At 34.2% G+C, this 12,385-nt stretch overlaps 1 protein-coding gene across 1 annotated transcript in view; it reads right to left on the reverse strand.

Moving 5' to 3' along the window:
• The window catches only part of GSPT1 (G1 to S phase transition 1), a 26,628-nt gene continuing 14,243 nt past the window's right edge, over positions 1–12,385 (reverse strand). Inside the window, exons 6-15 of the mRNA XM_042798744.1 lie at positions 10,948–11,025; positions 8,464–8,644; positions 7,944–8,098; positions 6,392–6,532; positions 5,561–5,654; positions 5,137–5,217; positions 3,460–3,633; positions 2,923–3,012; positions 2,338–2,506; positions 1–1,747 (exon numbers count right to left, since the gene is read on the reverse strand). Of these exons, the coding sequence (XP_042654678.1) occupies positions 1,695–1,747; positions 2,338–2,506; positions 2,923–3,012; positions 3,460–3,633; positions 5,137–5,217; positions 5,561–5,654; positions 6,392–6,532; positions 7,944–8,098; positions 8,464–8,644; positions 10,948–11,025 (1,216 nt within the window). The 3' untranslated portion in view covers positions 1–1,694. The remainder of the gene's footprint in view (positions 1,748–2,337; positions 2,507–2,922; positions 3,013–3,459; positions 3,634–5,136; positions 5,218–5,560; positions 5,655–6,391; positions 6,533–7,943; positions 8,099–8,463; positions 8,645–10,947; positions 11,026–12,385) is intronic.

The following is a 12,385-nucleotide window of genomic DNA, read 5'->3' on the forward strand; positions in this document are numbered from 1 at the left end:
TTTGCAGACATAATAAAATTTATTTAAATTCCATGCATTACGGTAGCTACAAGTGTAGTCATATGAAACTGAAGGACAATAACTTCTTCTGTCCATACAATGTAGCTATAAGTGAAATGAATGGGAGTTCCACAGTTACAAAGAAACAAACAAAACCAGAAAAAAAAAAAAAAAAAAAAGGTGAATGTTTCAGTTTTGAGTTATCTGTCAATTCAGATACAGTCACTAGACTGTAAACTTTTGGGGGAGGAGATGGGCTTGCTACGATTGTACAACTGAAAATGCTTAGTTTAAGACATTCTGCAGAAACTCTGACGATACTTTTTAATACTTACTACCAATACTCTGGGAAATGAAAAAAGAAATTCGTTAGCCTTCATCCTAATTGTTAGAATCAGGATTGCAATTGTACAGTTCACTTTCAAAGTGCAGCTAAATTGGATTTTATTATGCAGCTCTTTCAAGTTGTACTGAGTAAGCTTTATTTTGAATCAATTTTGCTTTAATTTCTCAAGGAAAACTTCCCTGGTCCTCAGAAGCTTACATTGCTTTTTGATATGCAAAAATTTACAGACTGTGCTTGATTCTGACCCTCCCACATTTCAGTATGTGCAAACTCTTAGGGATCTAAATAGTCTTTCTCCCTCTCAGTTCAGACTGATCTTTAAAACAGCAAGGATTATCCAAGCCCTCTAAATCAAAGACAGGGTGAACCGAGTAACTTACATAACTGGCACTTTTTAATTGGCCCAGTTCTCCCACAAAATGCAGCTCTTATAAATACTAATAGGCACTATTGCCACAAATTATCTTATTTTTGCAAGTTTCACTGATTTACTGGTGGTTAGAATTTTCTGCAGTTAAGAATTTAATAATGCAGAACTTTATAAAGACACAATATGTAGTTCTAGCCTTCAAAATTAACTTACTGTGTCTAGTATTGATATTAAGTCAGTCTAAATTTGCTGAAGATATTAACAAATGTAAAGCTAGTGAAGGTGCCACGTTTGCATGAATGTTTTTTAATTTTAAGAATGTATTCAAAGGGAAGGGGCAAACCTAATTATTTTAATACAAACTTGGTTGAGTGCCCAATTGCCTCATTTAAAACTGTGTGTGTGGGGAGGCTGAGGAGTTTAGAAAAGTCCAAGTAACCAAATATCTCTAGGTTACTGGAAAGTTAAAAAGCTAATGCAACTGTGTTACATCTGGATAAAAAACATTATTCAAAAGCAATTCAAATACCGAAAAAGATTTCAAATTGAATAGTTTATTAACATGGTAGTCATCTTTGTAACATGTGCACACACACTCGCACACTCTGAATGATCTGCCTGGAAAAAAGAGGTCTTAATATATATATATGCTGGGGGAAATTAAACATTAAAAATCCTTTAGGTTTTCATAATTATAGGCAATTATGTCCACATCACTTACAAAGCTATTGCCGAATCTTTCAAAGGAAGCAGAATTTGGGAGAAAAAAAAATTCTTTTTGGGAAAATTCAACAGTGGCATAGCAGAGCTCTCAATATGAGAAAGCTGACATAATGTGGACCTTTGCTGTGAAATTTGTCTTTGCAAAATATGGGGAGAAGTTTATCAATGGGCAGAAAATAAGAAGGCGGTGTGAAGTAGGCTTTTGCAGAGTCGATTTTCCTCACAGTATTGTGCGGGGGTCATTGAGAAAAATGCTTAGTCCTTCTCTGGAACCAGTTTCAGAACTTTTCCAATTGCAATGGTCTTACCTAAACAAAGGAGACAAACAGAAGAGTTACATATATCGTGACAAGAATGTGTCAGTCTCTAAGAACAAGAAAACTTCCCCCCAAAATACAGCCTCTCCAGAGTATTAGAAATAATACAGAGAATAAATTGTTGTATTGTATAATGAGAGCACCAGTGTATTTTAAAAGCACAATAAAAATCTTAAAAATAAAACTGCTATTCTCACAGTAAAGAATACAAAGTGCATTGTGGAAAGCCTCCTCTATATTCATTTAAGGAGAAGGTGAGGCAGAATCATTCAGCCAGATCTGTTTATTGTTTTTAAGGATAATTCCTTAAGAAAACAGTGCTGGTAGTTTTTCAAATTCAACCTTCTCTTTCACAGTGCATGTTTCTGTCCATTATATTTCTAAAATAAAACACACTTTTTGTTACTAGCAAGAACTCTGCACAATGTCAACAATCTGCTTAGATTTACTTTTCCATTGTTACCCAGATAGTGATTTCGACTAGATACCAGCATTTTAATACCTCATTGCCATGTATGATCTCCTATTTCAAACAACTGTATTTCTGCAGCAGTTAGTAACTGTTGATCAAGTAGTCTTACCCTCATCTCTTAAGGTAAAGCGACCCATCTGAGGGAAATCTTTGAATGTCTCAAGGCAGATAGTTCCTGCTGTCCTTAAACGGGCAATGCATACTTGATCTTGTTTCACAAAACGGGGCCTTGTCTTACTTTTTTCTCCTGTTTTTTTGTCTACCAAGCAGATTAAGGCCTGCATAAGAAAAAAAAAAAATAATAGCTGTGAGTGCTAAAACAAGGGTTTGTGGGTTTTTTTTGTTTGTTTGTTTGTTTCTCTTTGTTTTTGTTGGGTTTTTTTTGGTTGGTTGGTTGGTTGTTTTTTTTACAAACAAAACTGAAGTGGTCTAAGAAAGAAAATACTTAGAAATAACCAAAAAATTCCTTCTAAGATTTACTATATAAGAGAGTCAGTCATGACTTACCACACTTTTCAGATGGCTTATGCTAAGTTAGAGCCATTTTTGGTTGTGTTACAGTACTGACCAAAGATTCCATTCAAGGCTGGAGCTCTGTTGCATTAGATACTCTACAGATGTACGTCATGACAGAAGTCCTCTCCCCAACAAGTGGATTCTCTATACTCATATCACAACTTAAAAGGACACTTACTGTTATCTCAACTTCTTCAATACAGGTGTGGATGTGCAGCACAGCATTATAACCTGGGCAGATAATGGATTTGTGCTCAATTATCACTATCTGTAAAACAATTGAAAGTAAGTGCATTTTTCCTATTTTCAAATATAAGAGAACAGAGAATAACAAAATACAGAACTGTATTAAAATGTATAGCAGAGCAATACACACACAGCATGTTTTTGTGAAAGAAACAAAATTTGTAAGTGACTAAGTTGTTTATAATATTAAACTATAAAATTGAAGAATTGGCCTGACAAGATCTTGCTTTCATGATTACAGGTATCTAAAACTTAACTGAGAAGTTACATTCAAAACAAATGATGTTTTAAAACCTCAAATTAATCATATCAGAGCATTAGGTATATATGTTACTGTCAATTTGGAGACATGATTGTGAATAAGAAATCTGAACTGAATCTTCAAACTGCTTCAGTTTAGATTTGGTGAAATACAGGCAAGATACTTTAATAGTTTTTACCCATCTATACAGCAATTAAATGATACTACCTGGGCATCAAACGTGCGTCCAGAATGACACAGGTTATTGGGATCACAGAGAATAAATCCTGGAAGGATCTCTTCCTCTTCAATTCCCTTCAGTCTAATCTTTAGATTTTCACCTGGGGCTACTGAATCAGTTTCTACATCATCAGAAAGGATTCCAAGAACTTCCACATTGTGCTTAAAGAAAGTAAAAATTCAGTTTTCTATTGTGAATATTTTAGTCTGATACAAGATCATTTTAATAAAATGAGATTTCAATAAATAATTCCATTATAGTTTAAATTAATCATATTCATTTCTGAAAGCTTCAGAACATTTAAAATATTTGAATTATGAGTTACTAATATTTAAACTAGCATATTTAATCAAATATATTTTACTGTAATTCTATAGGATATATTAAATGGAAAGCAAATTTTAAAATATCTACTACTTCCTAAAGTAAAATGAGTTTAAAACTTAGAGATGAGAGATACCATAGATGCATATTATCTAAGAAGAATGAAAAAGCCAAAGCCACATTGTTGTTCAGACTTGTTACATTCAAAATGTAACAGCCTGAATATTAATGCAATCTAGGGAATCCTAGAATCCCAAAATTCTACAAGATTTCCTAGAGAAGATTACAAAAATACCAAATATGTATTAATGAACACTCTCCAAACAAACACCAAAATTTATTTCCTAATGTTCCTATAGGTTGTAATCTTTCTTCTGATTTTTATTCTTTACACAGTATGAGATACCAACAGAAATGTACTAGATACCAACAGAAATAATAAATAAATATTGGAAAGGCAGATAAGTTAAAAAAAGGACTAGTTTCAGAAAGAAGTCAACTGTTCTGACTTCCTGAAGTTTTACTTTAATCCTCAGTAGCTGCCACATTACTAATAAAAAAAACTATGTCATCAAAAGCACTGACTATTTACTGAATACAAATTCTGTACCAGCTGAAAGTCATTTACAGTTTATTAATTTATCCTAATCAATCCCAGAATAACATGGGTGTCAGATATGTGTCAAGCAGTTTTAGCAAGAGCCACTATCTGGTAAATTACCTTAAAAACTGAAAAGCATAATCTCAGACTGCCTTAGTTAGTTCCAACTTTCAGTAGCTCATGAGAAAGGTGACAGGGAAGTTAATCTAATTAACCCATTTAGATTAGGAAACACCAACTTTAAATAAACTGTGGATTTATTGTACATTGGAATATTGAGACATTTTTACTGAACTACCTCAGCCTACAGATTTGGAAAAAGTGTGTCAGCTTAAATCAAGATGACATGAATAAATAAAAACAAAATTTCCAAGCCCTTTTTGTAAGATATCAATGGAAACAAACACCACTATTAGTTGAGTACAGTATTCTCATCCATTGTCTCTCTTCAACTGTGTTTTCATATCCTTCATTTTTATATTTTCACATTCTTCAGGGCAGCACAATGATTCCAAATAGTAATCTTACATTATGGAACAGCTACCTATCTGCACAAACAACCTATCCTTAACTAAAGCAAACACACACACCTGAAAACATCACCCATGTAAAACATGAAAGCCTAGTTATGTTCAACTGAGCAACAGAAAATTGTCTGATTTAAAGTAATGAGTATCTTCAAGAATCAAGCTCTTTTTTTAAGATAGTAACATTTTTTAATATCTAAACCTTACCATACCTTGTTTGGCATCATCACAAGCTGTTGTCCTTTGCAAATAGAGCCCGACTCCAGCTTCCCAAGGACCACAGTGCCCATATCCTTCACAAAAATAAATTATTACGTAAAAATGGAAAACCTTTTTCTAAAGAGTCTGCTCTCCTCTATTTACGGTTTAACTCTTAGGTATGATTACTTAACCCTATGAAGTTTTTTAGCACTGCTATACTTAATGTTTTGGAAACTGTTCTCATGAAAGATTACAGATTTTAAGTCTCATAATCCCCAAATTATTTACTTCCTCCACCCAATTCTATTCTACAGTTGGAAATGTGGACATAGAAAAGAAAAGAAAGATACCTTCTAAAAATACATTAAATAGTCTATTTACTGCTTTCCATAAACAGTCCATTTACACTTCCAATCCTATTATTTTAATTTGTACCTTATATTTATCCACAATCGGCAGCCTGATTGGTCCATCAACTGAACGGTTGAAGTTTGGCAAATTATCCAGGTATGGAATAAATGGTAATCCACTAAAAGAGCAGAAGGAATTTGCTTCAGTTTCATTTGTACCCTTCTATTTAAAAATTACTCAGTATGGATAAATGCAGTCCAACAAAAGCAATTATTTTTATTCTGTCGTTATTAACAGTGACCTCTAAGACAATTAAATCTATCATAACATCCCATCATTAGCTAGCATGTTAACGCCCAGGAAATGCATATAGTTTTTAAACTACATTACAGGCATATTTTACACAAATACATTATTCCTTTGAGAACCTTGCTAGATGTGAAATATGTTTTGGAAATACAAAACCATAAGATAGGTCCAAACGTGATTTTCATGAATGTTTTAACTGCTATGAACAATACTGGAAAATATGACATCCAGTGAGAGACATGTCTTGTCACTAATTATAATACAGCTTCAAGCAAACTGTTCACATCAAACAGTTACTCATTCTAGCAACATGTCAACTGCAGCATCACTGGAAAACTCAAGGGCTAGTATGGCATTCAAACTCACAAAGCCAAAGAATACTGCTAATACTATTACCGAGTCTGCTAACTTTAATCTTCTGCAGTTAGCAAATGCTTTTATTTAGTTCATTGCCCAGTTGTGTTCTTGCTGCCCTGACTATATTTCCACAAGCATTTCAGGACACAGCTACAATATATCATGCTCTACTTCTTCCTAGCCTCGCTGTAACATTTACTTTTATTGAAATATAGCAAATATCCAAGTTGTTCAATTTAAGATACATACATGTACCAAGGACAGAATTCTGACTGTTCTTTTAGGTTTGCTCCAGTCAGTCCTGAGCAGGGCATGAAATGAATATCCTTTTTGGGATTGAAGCCAACTTTCTTCAAAAATGGCACCAGTTTCTCTTTACATTCCTCATATCTATTAAAATGACAAGCAGATCAAGATAAGTTTCAATTACTCAAGCACGACATAATACTGTGCTTAAAAAAAACATCAAAAGCCACAGACATTTAATTTTCATCGGTTATTCTGTAAGCAGCAAGCAAACCTAATAAAGCCTAGTGACCTATTTGCCATCTTCTCCCCAGTCTTCCAGCATAACTTGGTATTGTCTATTCCACCTCATCCCTCTGCTCCATAAAGCATCATATACCTCAATTACCGGGCTGGGTAAGCAGCAGCATATGCTATATCTGCTTTTATGCAAAAGCTCCAGGCTAAGATAGCAGGACAGACCAAGCAGACAGCTACTGAGGTCATGCTGCAGGCTTTCACTTTAGTGGTGGCTTGTACTCTTCCAATCTCCTACATAATTTCCAAGAATTAATGCTATTTATTTCTATTATACTTCTTCCCTTCAGACAGTTTCATCTGAATTCAATAATGTCAGAAGGTTGGGCAGGACCAAGACAGCACAATTGGGCATACCTTACTCTTAGTAAACTAGGCTCATGTTGTAAGGTTGCAGAGTCCCTCATAGCTTTCAACAAAAACTTTCACAATTCTTGACAGCACAGCAAGTCCTCTGACAAATGTTCTTATTACACCATAGAAGAAGACTGTATCCTGTCATTACACAAATACCTCCAGGGAAGGACTAAGTTACTTTTTAGCATCCAGCTTAAAGGGGTGAGAAAAAAGATGTGACAGAAGCCATAAAAAGACCTAAGTTTTGACACTTAGGGAAATTAGAGCTCTTTAGTAACATTTCAGTATTAAGGCAGAAAAGACTAACTTAATACTTCTAATTAGTTAATTAAATATTATATATTGACTTTCTAGTTTTTACCTGGCCTGTATTATTGCAAGATTCCCTTCCTCCCCCCTTCTCAGACTGTAATTACAAGCTACTTTAATATATTAGTTGCTTATTCAATTCAGCTTATTATAAAAGAACAACTCTAAACAATACAGGACAGACACATAAGGTGAACAAGATAATGCTGTTCTCACCAAATCTAAGCTAGGAGCTCAGCAATAATGTGGCCAAGCAATCAAGGATCTGGCAAACTAATGAAAACAGAGTGGTTTTCTTTTAGGTTCAGTATAAAGTTTCCAAGTCAACAATTAAACTATGTTAGAATGCATGGATTTGTTAGATATGGCTGTATGGATCCAAACAGTTGAGAGTGAATGTTTTCCAGTGTAGCACTTCAAGCTTAGTTGAAAGGCAATGTCCTAGGCACTATGCTTCTGTTTTTCCTGCAATTTTGATAACCTCTGGTTTTAGCCCACCATTCTTTCAGCAAAAATGGGATGCAAAAAATTACTTAAGAATTATTTTATTTCAGTATCTTTTAATGAAGATTAGTTTTAATATTAAACTCACCTTTCATTACTCCAGTTTACAGTTGGATCATCCATTTTATTAATAAGAACTATTAAATGTTTTACACCTGCTGTTTTTGCTAACATGGCATGTTCTCTTGTTTGTCCACCTTTCTCAAATCCAGTTTCAAATTCTCCTTTTCTTGCAGAAATAACCTAATTAAAAATACACATTTTAATAAAAGCTCTACAATTCTCTCAGCAGAACAGTCGACAATGGGTAATACTGCCTTACTCAAAAGTAACTTTGGATAGTCAAAACTGGCAAAATGCACTAGTATAGCCTCAATATTACCCTTTAGATCCTGCACTGACATATATAAAAATCACATGACACCTCTGGACAATTTTATGAAGCTGTTAAGTTACTCCAAAAAACCCACACAATTCGGTAGGTAGACTTAAGATTTGAAAATTTTGACCACTAAAGATCCACGAGAGTAAACAAGCCAACAAAAAATAAAATTCAAAAGCTTAATTCCACAGCATGTCCAAAATAAAAGAATCTGGTATGTCCTCACCAGCACAGCAAGATCAGCTTGAGAAGCCCCACCGATCATATTTGGAACAAAGCTCTTATGTCCAGGAGCATCTAGAATAGTGAAGTGTTTCTTCTCAGTTTCAAAATAGGCACGACCCACTTCTACTGTTTTACCTTTATCTCGTTCTTCTTGGTTTGTGTCTAAGGCCCATGAAAGGTACCTAAAAAAAAAAATAATCAACCCAAATATTCTATTTTTGTATTAATTTTCACTGAATTTATGTATGATGATTTGTTCATCATAAAATGTCTTTTTATCCTGCTCAACTATTCTAACCACCTCTGCATTACTGAGCTTAAGCATTTCCAAGACCAATAGTGACTTTTTATTGGATGTTTTTTGTATATATAGTGAGCTGTAGTGCCCAGTGCTAGCTCTCCCTCACATACCTAGAAGGATGCAATTCTAAAAAACAATTTTCAATTACTGAGTTCTCCAGGTATGATATAACTTCAAATACTTTATTATTTGCCTCAATTTGAAAAACACCTCTGGATCAAATACAAAACAAATCTCTTTCTCAGCATAATTAACTAAAAAAATATTTTTGATTTGCACATATTCATATTATGAGACCTATTATTTTTAGTTCTTATTTGCACATATTAAACAGAAGTTGGCTATGAAATAGATACCACCTGTATTCACCTTATCTTTGATACTTGGATTATATCAACTGTTGTCCCCTCCTAATTATATTTTATTCCATTGGCTATTGACAAACAAGTTAGATTTAAGTTAAACAGATGAACTGAAACTTAAAAAAAAAAAGATTATTTCACAAAGCGTGAAGAAGCTAAAAGTGGTGAATAGAAAGGAGAGAAAAATATTAAATTGTCTCACTAAGGAGAAGTAGTAATAACTAAATTGAACTGGCTTAACTTAGCAGTATTCTTCACCATTAACAGCAACTTACAAAAATCTTTAGCTTGTCTTTTGTATTGACTGGATAATGTCTGAAGAGACACTGCTAACTCAGCTGACCAGTGATCAGGGAGGGAGCATTGGGGACTATTAACTACAAAGATGTCCCTTCCAACTCAAGAAGTTACTCGGTAAGAGAAACACTAAGCATAGGGAATTATGGATATATAATCACAGTCTTACCCAGGCAGTACCTATTTGTCACTGATGGAAGTCTAGATAGCATGCTAGATGGCTTTTTGTTTGTACCAGTATGTGTGCTCCTATCTGTTGCAATCTTCACCATGGTCTGTGTTTCTGGAAGATTTCAGCCAAGCCAAAGGTCAGGTTTTACTCAAATAACAAGTCAAGAGGGAATTTGTGTGGTAGCTGGATGGGAAGTCCTTTTCGCACATAGGGTTTTTTAGGGAAGGATGCATTTCTGACTGAAATGTCAACTCTGCACTATAGTATAGAATTTTCTGAATCACAAACTGCTCAAATTTCAAGACTCTCAACATACGAAGCAAGCTAACAAGATCTTTGATAATAACACAGAGGTACATCATACTTTCTGTTTTATGATATATTTTAAAGAACAAAACTAGCATTCAAGGAGGCACTTCTGCAACTCATTCTCTAAAAGAGAAAGGTGAAGAAGAAATCTGTTTTTCAAGCTGTCAAGTATTTTTGAGCAAGCTCCTAAAATATTTATTACTATGGTCACTCCCAACAGGGGGATGATGCTTGCTTGATAAAAAGAACATGTCACCCTTTCTATCTCCCTCTCTCACATATAATACAATTAGTTCAGGTCAGTGCCCACCCCCTGTGTGCTACATTGCTGCTCTATCCATAAGGAAGTCTTTAAGCTGCTTCTTTTCCACAGCCCTTTGAACCCCTATTTTCCTCCACCACAACCAAAAATGGAAAGTTTCCAGAAGTAAAATCAATTTTCTGGGAGTTGTTTGAAGGAGAAAGCAGGCTGCTATATGTGCTGTATACACACACACAAAAAAAAAAAACCACCAGAACCCAGCCTAACAAAAGACAACAACAAAACCCTAAACAAACAAGAGGCCAACAAAAAATCCACATGACAGCAGCATCATCTTGCCTGAAGGAAACTTAAGAACTGCAGACCTAACAATGAGATACGTGGTGACAGCCAAAACTATTAACTCTCTCTCTCCTCACATCTGCCAAACTGACAGCTTTAATCTCTATTCCTTAGATATCTCTCTGCTGTTTACAGGTGAAAGACATACAGATAGAATGACCCCAAGAGCTGCTTGAGAAAAGTGTCTGCCTTGTATTCCTTTTTACCAGCTAGGTTTACCAAAGCACTGGAGCAGCGAAAGCTGTTCCAATGTGAATTGCGCTGTTGCATATAGTTTTAGTTAAAGAAGTATTGGAGAAAAACAAGGGATTCCTCCCCCCACACTCAAAACCCATTCCAGAAGGAAGCCAGTGCTATGGAGACAGAGACTAAAAAACAGTTTCCCATTTTCATCACAGATCAAAGAGAAAAGCACACTATTATCTTCAGTAAATTCATACCATGTTTCTCTGTTTTTTTCTTTAGCTTCTCTTTCATATTTTTCAAGTGTTCTTTTGTCAACCATTCCTGTCAAATACCTAAGAAAGAGGGGAAAAAAAAAAAGTGCAATTTTACATAAAGCAGAAATGTGGTTCCAAATAGTTAAAATACTTATACAATCCCTACAGATTATTTTGAAAAACTGGAACAGCCGTTTGCAAGCAGCAGTGGAATTTCTTCTCCACAAAAAGCCACGCCATTATCTGATATGTAGAAGTACACCAGTACCACTTTAGCAGAATTATGAAGAATGGGGTTTTTTAAACCTAATTGTAAATTGTTCTTGCAGATGCAAATTTTGAAAAGGAACAACATCTGTTCAAGTCCGTTTCTGAGACTAAGCCAGTATTTCAAAGTAAAAGTTGTGATTAGTGTACAGTTTTATTATCTTAAAGCTTTAATATTCTTCCCTCAGGTATTTCTACCTGATCTTCTAACACCAGTAATCTACTTAGTTTATATGGAAAATTAATGGTAACAGTAAATAAAAGGCTAGTGACAAAGGTGGTACAAGCACAGATTTCTCCCCCCACACCCCTCTTACAAAGGGATATTCTGCAAAACTGAAAGACCACAAAAAGCCTTAGGAACATAACATGTTGGTAGGAGCGTTAAGAATAGGTATCTCCTTGTACTCAGACTCATCAGATAATAAAATGCTAATTTGCTCCAGTATGAACTACAAGGTTAAATGTGGCATGACAGTTCCAACATTCCAGTTTGGTCAAAACAAAACAAGATTAAAATGCTAAGACAAAGGCCTCCCACTTTTACTGAGAATATTATTTTAAATTCATAGAAATACTTTGCATCTGCAGGACAGTATTTATTTTTTCATGTACTATTTTGAGTTTTTTTACAAACTGAGATCTAGCTGTATTTATTTCCTTTTGTCTCAAATTATTGCAGTCTCTAGGTGCTGTTCCTAATAGACTTAAAAGATGAACTATTATAATTTCACATTTTGAAATCAAATTATGGCTGAGTATGTTAGCACCAGGGAATACGGATAATCTTTTTTTTTTTTTTTTTTTTTAAACATCACAAAAAGGATGTAATGAAGGGTATAAAGCAGTTTCAAGTAGCATTTTAAAATGATGGAGAAAAACAGAGTCATGCTCTAAGAAAGGGATTCAGTTTTTTTAATTTAATAATGTATGCTTTTGCACAGTTGTTTCAATTAAGTGAAATTTATAGCGATAAAATTAGATCTGCTGGAATTAAGAAATTCCAAAGACAGCAAGTAACTAAATTAATAGGGAGAATAAGAGTAACATTTTATTATAAAAATATTAATCTATGCAGATTAAAACAATTAAGAAAATATTACTCGTTTTACTTTGTGTATTTTTAGTTCACAAGAAAGAACAAATCTAAAAATTGTATTTGTAGTTTCCT

Source organism: Tyto alba, unplaced genomic scaffold (assembly GCF_018691265.1).
Source record: "Tyto alba isolate M040663 unplaced genomic scaffold, T.alba_DEE_v4.0 Super-Scaffold_28, whole genome shotgun sequence".
NCBI classification, from domain to species: domain Eukaryota; kingdom Metazoa; phylum Chordata; class Aves; order Strigiformes; family Tytonidae; genus Tyto; species Tyto alba.